Source organism: Phalaenopsis equestris, unplaced genomic scaffold (genome assembly GCF_001263595.1).
Source record: "Phalaenopsis equestris unplaced genomic scaffold, ASM126359v1 Scaffold000073, whole genome shotgun sequence".
NCBI classification, from domain to species: domain Eukaryota; kingdom Viridiplantae; phylum Streptophyta; class Magnoliopsida; order Asparagales; family Orchidaceae; genus Phalaenopsis; species Phalaenopsis equestris.
In genome coordinates, this window is record NW_018164515.1 from 16,092 (window position 1) to 37,791 (window position 21,700).

General features: G+C 35.7%; 2 protein-coding genes across 2 annotated transcripts; one reads left to right on the forward strand and one right to left on the reverse strand.

The window, feature by feature from the left end:
* Positions 1 to 9,551: 9,551 nt before the first annotated feature.
* Positions 9,552 to 14,172, reverse strand: LOC110019716 (Fanconi anemia group J protein homolog). The gene is made up of 13 exons (XM_020717504.1): positions 13,754 to 14,172; positions 13,604 to 13,682; positions 13,446 to 13,521; positions 12,420 to 12,484; positions 12,297 to 12,341; positions 11,926 to 12,026; positions 11,679 to 11,820; positions 11,002 to 11,063; positions 10,850 to 10,929; positions 10,697 to 10,767; positions 9,892 to 9,979; positions 9,741 to 9,813; positions 9,552 to 9,664 (listed from the first exon to the last, which is right to left on the reverse strand). The coding sequence occupies exons 1-13, from the start codon at positions 14,103 to 14,105 to the stop codon at positions 9,552 to 9,554; spliced, it is 1,347 nt and encodes a 448-aa protein (XP_020573163.1). The 5' UTR covers positions 14,106 to 14,172.
* Positions 14,173 to 18,145: 3,973 nt separating this feature from the next.
* LOC110019717 (protein trichome birefringence-like 12) lies at positions 18,146 to 19,679 on the forward strand (the record flags this gene model as incomplete). The annotated part of the gene is given in 2 exon segments (XM_020717505.1): positions 18,146 to 19,146; positions 19,539 to 19,679. Coding segments are annotated over 2 exon segments (734 nt in total), but the record flags the coding sequence as incomplete, so codon positions are not given.
* Positions 19,680 to 21,700: the final 2,021 nt, after the last annotated feature.

A 21,700-nucleotide genomic window follows, 5' to 3' on the forward strand; every position in this document is an offset into this window, starting at 1 on the left:
GCAAAATGTTTGGTTAAAACGTCAATTTGTTTTTAAATATAATATGAATCTTTCTCTTATTATTTGTGGAGTCTAATTGTAGCACCCATGAGCAGCAGGAAGACCGGCTTCCACGTATTCAGCGCATCCGGAACCTGGCTATGAGGGCTTAAGCGCCCATTGAGTGTTCACAGACCGAGAAGGTGGAAGTCTTGCTCCCAAAGTGGGTGCCTAGGTGCCCATTTCTGGCAGTGGGGCACCTATTTCCAAAGAACTGGGCACCCAGGTGCCCAAAAGCAGTTTTCACGAGAAATGTTACTTATGCCACAATTTCGAGCTGCGTATGTGTGGACTTGGAGTGTAACTCTTCCTGTTTGTTCATCAACAAAATCCCGGTGAATGTGAGAAGTGTTGGTGAGAAAGATTCTATGTTTTTCGGCGTGCATTTTTTGCGTTGAATCAGTAAGAAGAGTGTGGACTGGTACACTGTGAGTTTCTTCGTGTGAGTGTGGAGAAGAAACATGTATGAATCCTTTGTAAAACTCACTGAAACTCATAGTAAAATTTGTGATGGCATGAATCCATGATTTTTTTTCTCTTTCTCGGGACTTTACACCAAAAATTTGTGTTCTTTTCTAGTTGTTTTTTTATTGTGCCTATGAATTAAACTTATTGTTTCGGTTTTCTCGAATCCTATGATCACATTCCACTGTGACATTGAGAATTGTTTGGAGGATTCTCAACAAAAATTTTTATCAAAGCTATGTTTGATTCTAGCGAGAGCAATGGCCGAAGAATTAAGATTCAATGTGAAAAAGTTCAAAGGTACGAACTTCACTTTCTAGAAGATGCACGTGAAGGATTTGTTTTATCAGAAAAAATTGTATTTGTCACTACAAGGAATCACAAAGAAGCTTGAGTCTATGCCTATAAATGAATGAGAAGTGTTGGATCGAACGGCAACACTTTTCTCATCCATTGTGTTTAGCATTGTGAATGAGAAAAACTATGGCGAATCTCATGGCGACACTATTTAAGATGCACGAAAAACCTTCTGCTTCTAATAAGATTTTTGTCCTGAAGAAATTATGCAACATGAAGATGGTGGAAGGCAATTCGGTGGCAGAACATCTCAATAACTTCAACATTGTGACGAGCCAGTTGTGTTCTATGGGATCAATTTTGATGATAAGGTCAGAGCACTAGTGATATTATCTTATTTGTCAAAAAGTTGGGATAGTTTGGTAACGACAGTGAATAATTCCTCAGAAACTTCGAAGTTGAACTCCGATAATATTGTGGGTCTGATGTTAAAAGGAGAAGTTCACAGAAAAGCTGTGAATGATGAATCTTCAGGTTCTGCATTGAATACAGATAACAAAAGAATGAATCTGGGCAGAAATACGGGCAAAGGCGGATCCAAGTCCAACAAAGAAAGTCTAAGTCAAGTCGAAGAGAATGTTGGAACTGCAATAAGAATGGGCATTTCAAGAAGAACTGCAAAGCTCCAAGGAAAGTTAGTAGTAGAGGACAAATTAGTAGTTTCTCTACTGATACCTCCACAGGTGAAATCCAAAATGACTCTGATGTTATCACTAGTCAGCATTGAAGCCTAGATAGTGGATTTAGGTGTCTCTTTTCATGTTGTCCCAATAAAGAGATATTCAAAAACTACACTTACAGTGATCTAGGAAAAATTTATTTATGAGATAACAACTGCAGTATAATAGAAAAGGGTGATGTTGATATCAATTTGTCAAATGGAACAGTATGGAAGCGTACTAATATTAGACATGTTCCAAGTTTGAAGAGAAATCTTATCTCTGTGAGCCAGCGGGTAAAGTTAGGATTCGTGACAACTTTCACAGGTGATTTGTGGAATGTGACCAGGGGGCATTAGTGATGCCTCGGAACAACATTGAAGGTGCCCTTTTATCTGGTCAATGAAATAGCTAATTTCATTGAAGTGATTGGAACCAAGGTGTATGCAAGTCTGTCGCACCGTAGAATTAGCCATATAACCGAGAAAGGTAAGAAGTCTCTACTTTCAAAGAATAAGCTTCAGAGTTTGAAATCAGCTGATCTGGATTTATGTGAAGAAAGTGTTTATGGCAAGCAAAATAATGTTTCTTTCTTCAAGAGCGAGTCAGAGGTGAAGTCAAAGAAACTGAAGTTAGTGCATATTGATATATGGGGTCCTACTCCAGTTTAGTCCATTTGAGATTCTTGTTATTTTGTCACATTCAGTGATGATCGCACGAGATATGTATTGGTTTATTTCTTAAAATAGAAATCCAATGTATTTGAAGTCTTTAAGAAATAGAAGGTTATAGTAGAAAATAAGATATACTTGAAGTTGAAGTTTCTCAGATCAAAAAATGGAGATGAGAACCGTGATCAAAAGATCAGGAATTTTTTGTGCTACAGACGGGGTCAGCCATGAGTTTGTTGTCCAAAGGACACCGCAGCAAAATGGTGTGGTTAAGCACATGAAGAGAACAATCACGAAGCGTAATAAGAGTATGAGATTGCATGCAGGCTTGCCGAAACAGTTTTGGGCTAAAGCAGTTAACACTACAATTTATTTGATTAATTGTAGTTCATTAGTACCTTTAGAGGAAGGCTTACCTGAAGAAGCTTGAAGTGACAAAAAAGTATGTCAATTTCATTTAAGTGTATTTTGGTGTTTTGCACATGTGCATATTGATACAAGTTCTAGAAGCAAGCTTGACTCAAAATCTGTCAATTGGACCTTCATTAGATATGGCGCAGATGAGTTTGAGTACTAGTTATGGGATTATCATAATCAAAAATTCATCAGGAGCATGAGCGTCACTTTTAATGAGATGGAGATGTACAATGACAGGGATAGAACTCAGGACAGTTCATCAGCTACTTCTGAAGAATCCAAATATGTGAAGATAGATGATACTGGTGATCGAGAGAATGGAGAAAGAATAAATGTTCAACCAGAAGGAGCATGTCGACCGTTAATTTTTTTGAAAATATGAAAAGGGATGATTTTTTTAAAATATGAAAATAGTTTTAATATAAATGATTTTTTTAAAGTAACATTTTAATTAAAAATAGATAAGACCAAACGAGTCTCACATATTAAATAGATTAGACGGTTGAATGTGATACCACAAGTAATACACAATCCCGAATGATAGGCATATCACTTAACAGCACGCTCAACCACCTAAACTAAGAAGTTTGTGATATTCGTTTGGTCTACAAAATCTTTTATTTATGGTCGGCAAGTTCCCCAACCTAATATAAAGATTAGATAAAGTTTATTTTACATGGATTCCAAGTTCCCTATAGAGGCAAGCCCCTATAGTTAATTACATCCTAAATGACCGATGTCGCTTAAAAAAACTCTCGATTAAGATCAGTGGTTTTACCTTCCAGATTTCAAAGTTTAGATTTCCAAGATTTGACACGGGAAAATCAAATGGGAGTGGCTCAAATAGGAACAATCATTTTAAGGAATCCAAAAAAATGAAGAGCATGAGATATCACGGATCCAAGGGAAACCCTGGTGATTTCCCAACTATCTTATTGTTTGGTTTTATGTCTTTAAAATGATGTTATCCAATGTTTAATTCTGCAACTTACTTTAGAACTTAGGACTTACATTTACACAATATCTGATCGTGCAAATGGCCTAAAAAGGTAGGAGGATTTACACTGTACCGTACGATAAATCTCGGAATCCTAAAAGTGTTAGGACATATAATTGAACAAAAGGGTTGTGCAAAAGCCTGAAAAATAAGGTGAGAATTTACGTTGCGCTAAGAAAGCTACTCGAAATACTATGGATTGTTATTTAAACTAAGAAAAATGTTTAGTTGACATGAACTTGTTTTGGTGTTTCAGATCCACCTCTAAGTCGTTCTTCTGTGTGTCCTCGTCATGCTGCCCGCGGTGTTCGCTCCAAGCTCTCGGTCATAGCGCCTTCGGATTTAATGTTAATTTTAAGGGTATATGCAATTGTTTAGTCAACGTTCTGCTTTCGGGTACCTCCTATAAAACCAACTATTGGCCTCTTATTCTAAGGTATAGTGTGTAAAAGTAGCAGTAGCAGGTAAAAGTATAGTAACAGAATCTTTAAGAAATGAACTAGCATGAATTACATTAGCAAAAGAAATACCACTTAGAAAACTCAAGAAAGAGCGCCAAATGACCCACGACAAAAGAAAATTTGATAAAATCGACATATGACTCACAATGGAAATCACGAAATAAAAACGACAAATAATAGCTCAAAGAAAGTTACCAAAAATCCGAGGAAAGAAAACCGCAAGCACTCGGGTCGGGGCTAGGTTCAGATAATATATATTTGTACTCGATGAACGTCTATCGGTCACCCGGATGTATAAAGCCCGCCACTCAACTAGAAGAGTGTCATACTAAACCTAACTTAGGAGGGTACTCTTTAGCCTGGTACTGGTAATCAGTGGACAATCAAGTTATAATATATTTAAAACTATATTTTAGCATGCACATGGATTTCAGGCATACAAAAAAAAGTTGTATCAATTTTATAGTAAAAATATTTTTTATAAATAATGTATATGTTTTTATCAGTTTTGAAAAGTTATGATTGTCCACGAGTCGATCGCGCCGTCGGGCGTAGAACCGCCAACAACCTAAGAAGGTACGAGTCCCCCGTTAGTTTTGTGTCGGTGAATGATATTGTCATCCTACAGTTTATCATATCTCAGAATTGGGTCCTGATGTCGTAGGATGGAATATCATTATGTTCTACCACCAGCGTGTCTTTGTCATCATCGCCCTAAGCCCCTTAAAAAACAAAACCTACCTACTTGCGAACTTGCTTGATGGTTTCATATATAGCAAAAGGCTATATATGGGCACGTATGTGTCAGACATAAGCACCGAAAACCGAACCAAGAAGCAAGAAAATAAAAGAATAAAAATGGGGATAAGAGAGAGGAGGAACTGGTCCACCTAAAAGATCAAAAAAATGAAGGATGAATCAGCCCTCAAAACTTATGACGAAAAGACCTGAAAATGAGGACCCAAGATCCTTGAATCAATCCAAGAAAGATATCATTTACTCAAATTTCATAAATGAATCAACCCAAGAAAGGGTATTCCTTCCCATTCTTGTTTTGAATAGGTCGAAACGGACCCGAATTAATGTGACAATTATATACATGGTTCCATCATTACTTGCATAGTCACACCCAAGCCTGAACTCAAATGTGGCGTTTATGTTATTCAAACTTAATGTCAAACTTCCAAACTCTTTTTGAACTATTATTTTATAAACTTCAAACCCTTTCCAAACGGCAATCTTGTGAGTTTTCTAAAAAAATAGCATTTTAAAAGTCTTTCCAATTTCAACCACAGACCTCTTGCACTGTACAAATACAATATTATCCAAAATAACATGTAAGTGTTCACGGCCAAGGCAATCAAGAGGGCCAAATTAGCCTGAATAAACCTCCAACATACGAGAACTAAAGTAAACCTTCCTGAAATAAATTTTAAAAGCTCTCAAAAAGACAATATTTCTTCCAACATACGATTCGAAAAGAAGGACAGCAACTGTAAGGAGCGAAACAACACTCAAAGCAACTACAAAAAGTCCTAGAAACCAAACTTTAATTGTTTATGTATTCCAATCGTAGAATGCCTCAAAGGAACAGCAAAAAAAACATGTCTCAAATATGTTCAATACATGGCCAACCCAAAAGCAAGGCCTAACCCAATAGGTAACTAAAAAAATAGTCATCACGACAGAAAATCAGGCCCAGCACAAGGGGCAAAACTGATCCATTTCAAGGCAAAACTGGACCCAAATCTCAGACCAAACCGAAGCCAGGAAAGGGGCAAAATAGTATAAAACTTTCAGCTAAAATCCAGTCCAGAAGGAGCCAAAACCGAGCCCACCAAATGGGGAAAGACAATACAAAACCTTCAGCATTTATTTGGACAGGAATAACAATAATAAAGCTCAAGAATCAAGTCTCAAATCATCCTTTCATTCAACATATGATTCGAATAAGAAAATAACAAGAAATATGGAAACTAAAATAATTCTCTAACAAAAAGATTTCTTCTAGCATGCTTTTCAAATAAGGGCACCAACAATTATTCCATCAGCATGTATTTTAAATAAGTAAATAACAACATAAGAAACCTGAAAAGTTAAATTTCCACCCAACAAGCGATTTGAACAAAGAAGATAGCTACAAGGAGCCAAAACTAAGCCCCAAATTGAGAATAAATCTGAGCTTTTCTTTTCTCAAATAATTTCATTGTGCAAGCTTCCCTAGCATCCTTCACATTTTTCAGAAAATGCATTTTTGATTTATGCATTTCACTCATATGTTCCAGCTCCCCAATTTCATAATCATTCTCATTCCTAACATTAAACTCAATAAATGCTTAAAGTGACCCTTCATAACATTTTCACCCATCTATTAAGCTCAACTTTAGCCCAATCTTGTGCAACTTAGTGCATTTTGTGTGTGTGATGATAAAGTCCTGAAGAGGTTTTCGTAGGACTTGAGATCCTATTGGGAAATTCTCCTTGAGTCTCCACATGATAGTCTTTAACCACTCGACCATACAACGATGATTTTGAGATCATCAATGCGAGACATCACAAGAGAAATAGGAAGTGGCTGGAATTTCTAAGGGGATGAATTCCAATATTAGTTTTCTAAGATAGTCAATAGGAACCCCTAAAGCTAGATTCTAGGATCCTAAAGAAAAGAGTAATGGCCTCAAAATGAGGTCAACAGAGCACTGAAAGTTCCTCAGACACCTACAACAGAAGTTAGAAGATCTAGTGGAGTGAAACATCTCATACAAAGGTATTCGCTTTCTTTACACTATTTGTCACTAATTGATAGTGGTGAACCAAAGTACTTTGAGGAGGTCGCTCAAGTTAAAGATTTAAAAGAGTTAGAGCTCGTCATAAATATAGAAATGTAATCTATGGAGTCAAATCAAACTTGAGATTTGACGGTAATACCAAATGACAAAAGAGCGATGCATAATAGGTGGTTCAACATGTTGAAAGAGGAGTCAGGTGGCAGCAAGCGCTACAAGGCAAGACTTGTTGTACAGGGTGTTCAGTAGAAGGAATGAGTGGATTGTACATAAATTTTCTCTCGAGTGGTGTAGAAGAGAATTGTCAAGATTGTGTTGAGTCTGGTAGCAATGGAAGATCTACATCTGGAGCAGATGGATGTAAAAACAATTTTCTTACATGGAGATTTGGAGCATGAGTTATATATGGTGCAGCCACAAGACAAAGAAAGTTTGGTCTATAATTTGAGGTTGAGGAGGAGACTCTATGACTTGAAACAGCCCCGAGACAGTGATACAGGAGGTTTGACAGGTTTATTTCAGAAAATGGGTACTTAAAGTGTCTGGCAGAACACTATTGTTTCATCAAAACTTTGGTAGTTGTTATATTTTGCTTCTTTTGTATGCAGATAACATGTTGATTGGAGAAGCAGATATAAAGAGAATCAGGAACTTGAAGAATTAGTTATCAAGTGAGTTCGAGAACAGGTCCAACCAAGAAGATCCTCATAATGAGAATCAGCAGGGACATGAGTGCAGGAACATTGAAGTTGTCTCGGGCAGAGTATGTTGAAAAGATCCTATAGAGGTTAAACATGAGTAAGGTGAAACCAGTTAGCACTCCCTATGGTAGTCACTTCAAACTATCTAAGGAGTTATCGTCAAACTCTGAAGCAGAGCAAGCACATATGGAGAAAATTTCATATGCTTCGGCAATTGGAAGTTTGACGCACGCGATGATTTGTACAAGACCAGATATTGCATGTGCATAGGCAATCTAGGCAGACGTAATTGGGAGGTGATAAAATAGCTTCTCATAAGTTTGAGAGGAACAGTAAACATGGCACTTTATAATGGAAATATTGGGATTTATTGATTCAGGCCTGGCAGAAGTGTTTATTGATTCAGATCTGGCAGAAATGTGAACAGTGGGAGAAGTACAACACGGTGTATCTTCACATTGGAAAGCACAGTGGTGAGTTAGGTTTTCAGGTTGCAGACAAAGGCCGAATATGTTTTTATTGTTGATGCTAGCAAAGAGATAATTTGGGTACATAATTTCATGGTTGAATTGGGCAAAGAGCATGAAATTGAAAAACTCTACAATGACAATATGAGTGTGATTCATCTTGCTAAGAATATTGTTCTCATGTCAGAACGAAACATATACAGTTCATGTAGCATTTCATTGATATCTTCCAGAAGATTGACAGTTATTTCTGAGATATATATAGCTGAAAATCATGAGGATATGTTGACGAAGACGGTCATTATTGAGAAACTAAAGTTGTGCTTATCTTTAGTTGAGTTTCATGAAGGTTAAGATCTAGGGCGAGCCACACCACGATATGTGACCACGGTACGTGACTATGAAGGTAATTAAGATGGAGGTGCAGGTACAAAGGACTGGACTTGGTGCTATCAATCTTCAAGTGAAAGATTGTTAGTTGTGGAATTTGATTGTAGCACCCATGAGCAGCAAGTTGGCTGGCTTCCACACTGTTAGTGCACCCGACGCCAAGTCGTTGGGCTATGGGCACTTAAGCATCCGTTGAGTGTTTGCATATCGAGAAGGTGGAAATCATGCGCCCAAATTGGGCGCTTGGGTGCCACTTCTAGTGTTGGGGGCCTATTTCTAGAGAGCTAGGCACTCATGCGCCCAAATTTCGGGCAACATATGTACGGGTTTGGTGCATAACTCTTCTGATTTGTTCATCAACAAAATCCTGGTGAATGCGAGAAGGATTCTGGTGTTTTCGACGTGTGTTCCTGTGTCAGATCAATAGGAAGAGTGTGGAGTGGCGCGCTATAAGCTTCTTCGTGTGAGTGTGGAGAAGAAACTTGTGTGAATCCTTTGTAAAACACTCTGAAATTCATAGTGAAATTTGTGTTGGTGTGACTCCATAGTTTTTAATTGTTCTCGAGTTTTTCCACGTTAAATTCCTGTGCTCTTTTCAGGTTGTTTTTTATTGTTTTCTGGTTTAAATTTATCGTTTTGATTTTCTCGAATCTTGTGATCCTATTTCGATGTGACATTGAGAATTGTAGGAGGATTCCCAACATCCCTTGACAATAACTTCCCATAATTCAAAGTTCTAGAAGACAAAAAAGCTCAAAACATCATAATGGAAAGATGCATATCATGGAGGATGTCATCATAAGGCAAGAAGTTCAACCATTCTCAAAAGGACCCTTGGGATAAAAATGATGGGCATTTACAAACCAACCACCAAATTCTTATATATCTACATATTTAACACCTAAACTTCAATTTTACATTTATACCGCCTAAATCTTTCATATCACATAAAAACATATCACTATTTTAAGTTAAAAAAAGTGAATTAAACCTTTTCATGCATAAATAAGGTAACAGATATACAGATTGAATTCTAGGTGCTAGATATGTAATACATAAAAATTGAGTGCAGTACATGTAAATCTTCCTAAAAAATATCAGAAAGAAGTTAAATCAGAACTATTTCTCTGAATAAAATATTTCATATATCTGACTTACTCCCATCTCGCTTGACATAGCGTTGCAATGCAAGCTGATAATCATTTGCATGACATCCATTTCCAGAGAAAAAATAACTGAGCGAGGAGAATAGTCCTGGGTGGCAGAAATTGTTGACCCTTGTAACACAGCAATCGGCAGGAGACCAAAACCATCTAGAAATAAGCCTTACCTTCAAGGGTTATTAATGAAATGCCAGTTAAATGTGTTTCACCGGGAACTGCCTCGGCTCCTGCTTTGATGGCCTTGAATATAGAAATTTGTAATAGATCAGAATATTGTATAAAAGATAATGCAAAAGCATAAGAATGCTGAAAAAGCACCTTTGTGGCACATTCTTGAAGAACAGGAAAGTATTGTTGAGAAATTCCAATTTGTTGAAGCTGTTGCTTGGCCTTGTCGCCAGTCCAACTAAAGGAATTGCATCGCATGCACCAAAATGTAGACATGATGAACACAAGAAATGAGGTTTTTCAATCATCTATATTAAATTGGATTTCTAAATTAATTTTATAAAAAAAATGTTCTTCAAATAAGAATTATTTGGGATTGGATATAATTAAATTTGAATTCAAATAAAGTTGAATTCATACTAAAAATCATGTTTCCATGGAAAGAATATTGATGAAATGCATTTTATATATTCTTGAAGCCATACATGCATGCATACATACATTCATACATACAAACATATATATATATATAAGAAATACTAAATGTTGGAGTATGTCAAGAAAGAAGTAAATTTTGCCTGATATATCAATGCTAAAAGCTATGTCCCATGCATAAATGGTAATTTTTCCAACTACAAATTTTGATGAGCCCTGAATTAAGATTATATTAAAAGGCAATACTGCGGTTCAGGACCAAAGAAAAAATTAATACCAGTTTTAAAAACCTATAGTGTAATCTATATTTCAATAAAATTGAAAAAAAAAAACATTAAATTTTATGTTTTTAAATTGTTTCATAACAGCCCAACGTTGAAAAAGACATAAATACGATGTACATTAAGAAAAGCATCACAATCCAATGACATTTAAATGCTTCTACTAAAGAAAATGAAGCATGCACAAAGAGAATTTGCATTAAGGAAAAAAAAAAGAATCGATGAAAGAAAAAACTCACGTTGACAAATAATGCTCAAATTCACATCTCTGCAAATTATCTTTCCTGATATTGATCCAACCTACAATTCCCTGAAGATTTAATAAAAGATCGTAAAGTGCAACAGATAAATGTAATATTTCCAAGTTACAACTTAACAGCTATAAAACATACCTGAATGACATCATATAGTGGTCTGTATGTCATCTCAAGATTATCATTCATGCACAACTGCCCCAATTCGGCCTGAAGTGCTTCAGAACAAAATTAATTACGATGAGAGCATTATTTAAACTAATAGATATAATGAAAAGTAGTTTTCTAACCATGTAGCACATCTTCTTCAATATCCACAGTTCCACCATCACGCGCCATGTCTTCAACATTGCTATTCAAAAGGCACAGAAAGCAAAAGATATATTTACAAACAGATGTGTGAAATGCAAGTTCAAACTAATTTAAAGAGACATTAACATACATCTTCCAAATTCTATGTCTGTAAATACTCCTTAAAACAAAATTAGCGAAAAAATCTAAACAATTCTAAGTACATTAGGCAAGGTTGTGCTTAAGAAGACTAGCACAGCAGATTGCTTGAGTGCAAAATAACAAGAAATTTGCATGCATACTGCACAATTCTTATGGATTTACCTATCTAATACCTGAAGTTTGGTATTTATATTTATAGCATCTTGGTGCTATAAACCCACGCATAAAAAAGTGCATTTGTGCATTAAAAGGTTGGTAAAAGTGGTATTTTTATGTGATGTTATATATTTAAGCGTCCTGAATGTAAGTTTAGGTGTTAGATATGTAAATACACAACAATTGTGCAGTGTGTATGTAAATGCCCCTGAAATAAATAAAGTAATATGTAGTTAACAAATATCTCTCGCATTTTAAAATGGTTAATACAGCCAAATCTATAAACAAATCACAAAGTTGATATGGTTGCAAAATTTGCTTTTGGCATAGACTTTTCTAAACAATTTAGAAAGCATACTGGGCCTCATCAAGAATTAGAATGGATCCTTTGATATCAACATCCATAGCTCTCCGAACAATTGGATTTATGATGTAGCTATATGGGCAAAAGACTAACTGTGCTTCAGCCGCAAGAGTTTGAGCAGCAAAGTACGAACAACCTGAAAATGAGAGGGGAAAAAAAAAAAGCATTAGTGCAAAGTCCACGAAATTGCAACTTTTCCAAATTAAGTGGTTTAGCGTCTATAGACTGTAGTAGCTCAAACCTTTTACACGTTGGCCAATGCTTACTAGGTCCTCTATATCATGAACCTCAAAACACCCACCAATCTGAAGAGAAGGATGATTTCTGACTTTGTTTGCATTTCTGATTGCAAATTACATCAAAAAAGTTATTCGTACATAACTCTTAAGAAGCGAATGGAACATGAACTACATAACCATCTTATTATTATTATTATTATTATTATTATTATTATTATTCTTGTTGTTGTTGTTGTTATTATTATTATTATTATTATGACAGTGTGTGTGTGTGTCTATATATATATATATATATATACACGCGAGCGCTCACACACACATAGAGAGAAAGAACGAGAGCTGAACAGTTTTAACCATGTTTGAATCTACTAACTTGAACTCAAGGCAACCTCCAATGGTGTCCTTTAGGAGCAATTTACTGCAACATGACCAAAAGTATCACAGAGAGTAACTGGTGGAAATGCCAGCCAGTAATCAACGGGGGTAAAGAATATACCATACATCGTCCACGTTTTCTTTACCACATACATATTTATTGGTACAATAGTGCTTCCGTGATGCCTGGGAAAGATAACAGATATCAAGTACTACCATTCCAACTAAAATAGCACAAAGCTTGATGAAAACAATGTAACCAAAACGCCAATGAGTTACATAGCACTGTCTAAATATTTCTAATCTTTATTCGTCAAATTGATATTTTCATAGTTAAGGATACTAAAGATTAAAAGAAAATGTACATACATTCCACACAATTCTTATTTATTTACATATATAGCAATCATAGTTTGATATTTACACTTATAATGTCATGGTATCACAGATATGTGCTTGAAAAATGTGTATTTCTCTTTTGAATGTGGTATTTTTTATGTGATATTAAAGATTTGAGTGGTATGCAATTAAATATGAATGTTTATGTGTTAAATATGTAAATACATACGGCCCCCGCGCCAAAAATCTTTGAATGATGACTAAAACAGACCAGCCAAAAGACGTCTTTGGTTACTTTTTAAAGAGTCAAGGACTAAATCAGCATTTTACATAGTTTAAGAATATTATATTTACCTGCAAATAGTAGAGACAATCATTTTGATCCCATACTTACTATTATGTGAAGAGAATTCACAAAATAAAAAAAAGTATATTAAATTTACAAATTCAAAATTCTTTGCAGCAAAAACATAATGATGATAATAAATTTGCATAACATTTTTTTACCCAAACAACTTGCTATAAACCTTCATAGGTGATAATAAACTTGCATAACATTTTTATACCCTAACAAGATTTTCTGTTCATGGCATGCTTTATTTTTTTTTGGATTAACTAAGACATTAGTACAATGCATACTTTATTTGATTACAAAAATAATATATTTATCTAGAAAATAAATCGAACAGCTTTAAGTCCTATTGATATCAGCTTTTAGTTAGGAAATCCAAACATAAAATTTTATGACCTTTTTAAACTTGTTAACAAGTTATCAATATGATAAATTAAGGTAAGGATTGAATCTGACCAGAATAGCCATTGGCACGCGGTAAGATGTCTTCCTGTATTCCCGAATCACTTGACTGATCTGAGAATGTGTCCTCCTTCAATTACAAAACCCAACACAATCAATACCAAATAGCCCACTCATCAACAGCTGCAACAACCACGTATTAAACCACTTACGATGCATAATAAATGGTGGGAGTCAGAAGCTTCTTGTGAGCTTTAGCTTTCGTTGTTTGCTGCGGCATCTCCGTATTCCCTGCCAAGTTCAAATATATACCCCAACTCTTTCAAAGATTGAGATAAGGAAAAAGAGGATGGATATCTCACCAGATGGATCGGGATCAGGGATGAACCCGCCCCCGTGAATAAGAGGATCAGCGACCTCGTTAGGCTCCGAAACACTAGAAGGGGGTTTGGATAGATGGCGCCGATTTTGGTGCAGCTGCCACGCAATAGAAGAGCAGAGAAGGGATAGGGTTTTCCCGGTGCCAGTAGGGGACTCGAGGAGAGCATTGCAATGGCCTTGCCGCCGCGCGCGTTCGAGAGTAGAGATGACGCGGCTCATGAAAGCGAGCTGGGAGCCATAGGGTTTGTAGGGGAACTCCACTGGGACGCCGCTGATATGGTAGATGTTGGATTTGGGGGAGGGGCTAGGGTTAGAGTTCGGGGAGGTATCCATGGCTGGGAAATTATTTCCGGTGGAGGGTTTGAGATCGAGGAGTGCTGCGCAAGGGTCATTTGTTTGGATTGAGGGGAAAAGGCGAAGGGCACTAATTTGGCGGGAATTTTCCCATTTGACAGGTTTTTTTTTTTCCTAAATTAAATTATGAAAATATATCAAGTGTATGATACTCAACTAAATATAAATATTTTTCTAGCCTTTTTTACAATAAATATTTCTCTTATTTATAGAGAATATGGTATAACAAATAAAATGATTTTCCCATCTCTCATCAGAATACGGCTCGCAATGACAAATTCTTTATAGATAGTTGTTTGACATTGTTTCGCAAAATAAAAAAAATGCATGTAAATTGTATCGTGCATATGCATATCAAATTGTATTCACTCTTTGAAAGGGCAATGTCCGTTTTAGGCCAAATTTAACGAATATAAAATCAAATGACTTCTTATGCTATAAAAATGATTTTAAAAATGAGTCTAGCCTCAATGGCGCATATAAGTTTAAAAAAAACAAACATTAAGGTTAGTTGTCCAACCATTATTTGATATGGTGCTGACGTAGATAACAAATGGAAAATTTTTTAAAATATTAATTTTCATAACCATTCCTGAGCAGAGTCAGGTGACCAACATTTCTAGGGATCAAGTCGAATTTTAGTGATATCAACGGATATGTGCTTAAATCGATGACCGAAGCAAAGACAAAAGCTATTGATGCATTCAACCTTTCCACCATGAAAGCTGGTGGAGTAGATAAATTGGGGTTCTAAGAAAATATGCATTCAATTTTATTCAAAATGAGCGATGAGTGAAAAATATATATTACGACACGGATGATTTAATACAACTATTCACAGAAAATGGTAAGTTGCAGATAATATGTTTGCATGTAACTTCTTGGTTGATGATTTCGGTAGGTTCATGAGATTTTGAGTGATGGCATTTCAAAAATCAAATATTATTGCTTATGTGGTGTCGTAATTTTGTATATAAGTTAAACATTGAATAAATAAAGCTTAGGTTGTGCAACGTTTGTAGGGGTTAACCATTGTTGACATAATGTCCTCATTGGATTAGGTTTTTTTATCTGAAAAAATAATTGACTTATTTAAGTGATTATTTAAAACATTTATTTGTATAATAGATGATAGGCATCTATTAACAATATTCACTTATCATGAGCAAGCAATGACCAAAGCTATAGAAAATGCATTTCCTTTTATTCATCATACATTATGTCAATGACATATTAAAAATATTTCATTTAAGGGTACATCGCTCCACCAACAATAACAAAACAAATGACATGTTTTTACACGTGTGTGAGTAAATGTGATTCAAAAGAGATGTTCAAACAAACTTGGACTAAGACACTTGATAAATTATCTATATGACTATTCACCGAAGCTTCGAAGTCGTGATATTTTCAATGTTTATTTGGGCTTGAGATTTTGGTGGTGATGGTTGCGATGAATTTGACAACATTGTTTATCGAAAATGGCCGATACCAATGTCATGAGCGGGATTAAGTTGTGAATTTGACAACGAGGCTTCTCGGAGGGGGATGATATTGGTTTCACCAGCAAGTAGTTGTAGCTTCGCCACAGTTAAGTCCTTAAATAAATAAAAAAATAGAAAAAAAAAACAAAATAAATGTTGATTTTCATATTACTTATGCAAAATAAAATGTCATGTAACAATTATAAGTAATTAGTAATTGAAAATACGCGTTAATGATCATCTTAAAAAATAAAATATAGCATAATTTATTGCACCAATTCCCGCTTTTGACCACCTTAACATTCGTGGTCGAGTGTTAGGTACGTCGAGTGCGCTTAAGTATGTGTGCTCATAAAACCATATATGAAATGAGAAGAAAAAACATTAATTTGGTTGTAAAAATAAGTCAGACGTCTTGATGCATACAAAATGTTCGTCGTAATCAAGACAACAAATCTGTTCATGTAGCCAAACATTTGTTGTCGCCTTATTTTCTAAGTAGTAATATCCATTTGCTCTATAAAAAAGTCATATGTGGAACTTGACTAATAAGAAAAACCATGCACATCTTAGACAAACCTGCACGTACCGCTTGACATGTTATAGTTGATCGAGGGAAAAATTAAGTCCAACATCAAAAAGTTAATAATAAACTCAACAACAAGATGGACATACTCCCTTGAAACAAAGCTCAAGAGGTTGCTCTTTATTTGCAATGAAGTGACATTTGATAATATAGACTTGTCCCAAATTGCGCGTTCAACTTTATTGCGAATTCTTATTATTACAACAACTTGATCAACAATGAAGGTTGATGATGTTCCACCAATCTTAAAGACATTCTTATCAACATCCTAATACTTTCATAATTTATATGGTCAAGCTATTTTTGTGTTGGTAAGGAGACATCTTTAAAAATTTAACTAAATTTTGATCACGTAGAGGATTATAGCTTCGTCGATAAGAATTCGATGTACGTGGTCACATACTCCCCTAACAGTTGAAGGCCCGCACCTACATCAGCATACTTGCAGTTAAATCACTATAAAACGATTCAAAGAAGACAAAATAAGCATAAAGTTGTTCTGCTAAAAAAGTGCATTGTAAAGTAAATATAACTAACAAATGTAGCATTTAAGAATTCAACTACAACAACTTTATCAACAATGAAAGTTGATAATGTTCCACCAATCTTAAAGACCTTCTCATCAACATCCTGGTACTTTCATAATTTGTAGGGTCGGGCTATTTTTGTGTTGGTAAGGAGACATCTTTAAGAATTTAACTAAATTTTGATCATGTAGAGGATTATAGCTTCGTCGATAAGAATTCGATGTATGTGATCACATACTCCTCTAACAGTCGAAGGCTCGCACCTACGTCAGCATACTCGCAGTTAAAGCACTATAAAAGATTCAAAGAAAACAAAATAAGCATAAAGTTGTCCTGCTAAAAAAGTTCATTGTAAAGTAAATATAATTAACAAAGGCAGCATTTAAATTTTTAATAACACAAGAAAATAAGTACATATAAGCTAGTGCACACAAGTATCATATAAATTTGGCGATGGCATAATGTCAAAGGTATTAAAGTGGTATTGAACTGTTTATGGAGTCATATTATGGTGGTATTTGTGTGATATTGAGGTAGTATTTGTTTGGTTTTGTTGAGGTTTTGAGGGAGGATCAATGTTTGTGGTATTGAAGTAGCATTAGGATGATACTGTGTTGGTATAGGGGTAGTATTAGTTTGGTTTTGTTGAGATTTCGGGGGTGGTGCAATTTTTGTGGTATTGAGGTGGCAATGATATTGATTTGGTATTGTTAAAGTTTCGTGGGGCGATGCAATGTTGGTGATATAGGGGCAGTAATGAAGTTGTATTAGGGTAGTATTGAAGTGGTTTTTGGGGTTTTTGGGACAAGATGTTGATGGGGTGATACTGGGTGGCATTGGGGCAATAGTAGGGTGATATTGAGGTGATATTGGGTATTTTGGGAAAAGATATTGATGAGTGGTATTGTGGTTTTTGGCATAAGGTTGCGTTGGGGTGGTCTTGGAGTGATCTTGTGGTGTTTTGTACAATATTAATGGGGTGTTAGTGATTGGTGTTGGAGTGATATTGAAGTAGTACTGAGGTGGTGTTAGAGTGATAATGGGACAATATTCATGTAGTATTGAAGTAAATGAGTATTGGTGTTAGATGCGGTGAAGTAGTTTTGATGAGGTGGTATTGGATCAATATTCAAGTAATATTGAAGTGGATTAGTAATACCGTTGAGTTATCGTATAGAAGCGACATTGGAGAGCTATTCTGATTATCTAATGTATTTTGTCACTAATTGAACAAAATCTCATGATTAAATGAAACACATTTTTTTCAGGTGATATATTTATTGTTCATAATGCATGAAACAATATCGAGGAACAAATGATGTCAAAAGATTGATGCTGGATGAATATACTTCATGATGAAGAATGCTTTGTACATTAAAACAAATATATACTTGTTAAAGATGAAACTCTACTGTCCCTGATTTTGCCCTCTCTCACTTCAATTTCTGTATCATACCAAATTCTTAAAAAAACCTAAATGAATTTAATTGGCGCTCGGCGTTCCCCGTCCCCTTACCCGTTGGCCGGTTCGCCCTAAAGCTTCGGCTTCGTGACACGAACACTCGCGATAGAGTAGCTAGAGCTAGCTGGGAAGACAACGACGGGATCGCGGCGCACAGAAACCGCTGAAAACTCCCATCTTTCTCCTCCGTCCGCGTCGCTTCCAAATCGAGTCAAATCCGGCTGTAAGTGAGTTATCAGACAGCCTCTTAGAGATTTCTGCCAACATCTGTCGTTGCCAAATCGCTATCAGTCGTCTATTGTCGTTGCCCGCCACGTTTGCCTGTTTATCAGCATTCCGACCAACTACCGTTGGTCGGCGACGCTTTAATGGCTCGCGAATCCATCTACCCGCCTACGAAGCTCTCCCCTCGACTTTCCTCCATCGTTCTTCTCCTAACCCTAGCCGTTCTCCTCCTCTTCTCATCATCCTCCCTTCTATCCTCTCCCTTCTCCCTTAAGGTCTCGCCTCCACTCCGCCGACACACCAATACTCTTTGCAGTATCCGCGCAGCTGATCTCACCCGCGGTTTCTGGTCTTACGATCCCCAAGGCAAAAATCACACCAGATCACTGTACGACGCTTCCTGTAAATTTCATCGCAACGCGTGGAATTGTTTTCGCAATGCGAGGGAGAACATGGATGCGATCAACTCTTGGGTATGGATTCCTGAAGGTTATGGTGGGTCGCCGCTGCCGCGGATCGACCCTGCCGCCTTTCTTCATGCAATGAAGGGGCGGCGCATTGGGTTCGTTGGAGATTCACTAAATGAGAATTTTATCGTGGCGTTCCTTTGTGTGCTGAGTTCGGCTGACCCAGGTGCGCGGAAGTGGAAGAGGAAAGGGGCGTGGAGGGGTGGCTACTTCCCCAAGTTTGATTTCACTCTGGCTTACCACCGGGCTGTGCTGCTTGCTAAGTACATGTAAGCATTTGCTTGAAAGTGATTGATAATTTGGGTGAAATTCTGGCTAGTTCTGTATGATGAACTATATACTTATAAACAATCTTGTTGCATTACGTTGGTTCCTCTAATTGCAAACCTTACACTTATTAAAAAATCTCTTTTTTTTTCAGTACATATTGCAAGGGCATGAGTTATGTAATTCTGGGTGTGAAGATATTGTTTTATTGTGCCATATTCTGTAAGTTGCAGTGGAGCTAAGTATTGTTTAGTGTACTAAGGCAGATAGTATAGATGATGCATTTTATAAACATGAGAAAACATTTATACGAAACTGTTGCTAGATCTTTTTTGCACTTATCTGTTAAATAGTTTTGATTTACTTTTACTTATTCATAACTAATTATATAAAGGTGGCAGCCTGTGGAGCAGTTGGATCTTCCGAGCAGAGATAGTTTGAAGGGATTTTACAAGGTGGACGTCGATATTCCAGCTGATGATTGGGCGAATATAACCCAGTTCTATGATGTCTTAATATTCAATACCGGACACTGGTAATAAACATTTCTTATTTACATAAAGAGTAATTTACATTCTTTGAAATATATAGAATCTACGGTATTTTTTGTAACGTTTTCCTATTGCACCTATTTGTGAATACTCGAATGTCTTTTATATGTTACTGGATATGCATAATGTGCATCAAGATGTTTGTGCTCTACTGAAAGACTATTTTGTATTGAAAAATTTGACATAGCAAGTTGCCCCATGATCGATATCAAACAAATAACTTGGTGAGTAACTTAAACCTAGGCATAGTTTTTTATTCCACTAACTAAACATAGATTTTAACAGCACTCATTAAATTGATAAATGGTTTGTTGAACAGGGCTTTGCTAAATAAAAACAGCAAAGTTCAAGAGTAAAACACAATGGAAATTCAGCAGCTAAGCTCAAGATAATGAAATTAATGTTAAATTGGCTTTAGAGTTTATGCAAATTCGTTTGAATCCAAGCGGCGGACACACCACTTAGAAGAAAACCAGGAAATCCTTTACCCTTTTGTATGGCCAATAGGGAGAAATTGTTGGGAACAAAGTAAAATAATCTTCTTACTATTTGATTCTTGCTTAAGTTAAAATATTGCCTTTTAACTCTTTATATTGATAAATTTTTTTTCGATGTACAACAAAGAAATAACTTAAAAAAAGCTGGTCAAATAAAATAAAATATAATTCTATAAAATTAAATTCATATATGTTGATTTTAAGAATTTAGTGGAGTTATTGTATTGTTATGAAAATGAGGTATAGATACCCTTACATGAATCTTAGAATAGGACAGACAATAAAAGGAAAATAACATGAAAGGAAAGATATAACATCTATATATTTAATTAATCACTTCATAATAATTACTTGAAGATAAATAAAACTTCATAAAATAGGATAAAAAATGATTCAAATCCAAGGAAATAAATATAATCTTCATAACTTCTAACAGTAATACATTATTTTCTAGTATGACTTCTAACGCTCCCATTTAAGTTGAAATATAGTTGACAATCATGTTAAATTTGGATTTAAAAATATCAAACAATGGACGGGGAAGATTTTTGTGAGGTAGAACTTGAAGTTTTCATCATGTATTTTTTAATTAACTCCAAAAGCATTTAGAGATATTTGTAGTTGGCTGAGGTTGTCTCTGTAGGTAAGCGAAAGGCTCTTACAGGTAATGCTGCTGGAAGTAGACATCCTACAGGACTTCTAATTGATTGTGGTTATTAGGGCTGTAAAAAAAGCTTGTTGTTTGCGAACAACTCGTGTTCGACTTGCTAAGTAGCTCATGTTCGACTCTTTCGTTAAGTAAACAAGCCGAACATGAACAAAATTTTAAATCTCGAATAATAAACGACCCGAACACGAACAACTCTTTGTTCGCTTGTGTTCGGCTCGTTTTAGCTCGAAATGAAAAAAATAATTATTTATATAATAATTTATTACATATATTATTTATATAACAATATATTCTATATATTTATATCTAAGTTTAAATCATAACACATCGTGTGGTAAGATGGTCAGTGCATTCTTTTTGCATACATTTGGTCCATGTTCGAATCCAACACTTTACATTTTTTTTTTCAATTTAATTTTAACGAACCAATTGCGAGCCGAACACGAACACGAATATTTAAATCTAGCCGAACACGAACACACTGTTCACGAGTCAATTTTGAACACGAGCCGATTTCAAACACGAACAGTTTCGAACGAGCCGAACACGAGCCATGCCTGAGCTCACTCAAGCTCGGCTTGTTTACAACCCTAGAGGTTATTTTTGACTGCAATTTTTGTAGCGTCTGTAGGTAGGCGAAAGACTTCTACAAGTAATATTACTTCTACAGGTAATGTTGCAGGAAAGTTTGCAGGAAAGTATACAATTTACCGAAAAGATTGCAGAAAAAAGAAGAACTGCATGAAAAGTTCCATGATATGTTCTATAGGTAAAAAAAAGAACACTTATAGGATATGGTCCAACAGGTAAAATGGAAGAACACCTGTAGGGAATGTTG

Coding starts and splice junctions, on each gene's coding strand:
- LOC110019716 (XM_020717504.1), bottom strand. CDS start 14,105: ATGGATACCTCCCCGAACTCTAACCCTAGCCCCTCCCCCAAATCCAAC. Junction 13,683..13,753: donor CCCTGATCCCGATCCATCTG/GTGAGATATCCA, acceptor TGAACTTGGCAG/GGAATACGGAGATGCCGCAG. Junction 12,485..13,445: donor GCGTGCCAATGGCTATTCTG/GTCAGATTCAAT, acceptor TATCTTTCCCAG/GCATCACGGAAGCACTATTG.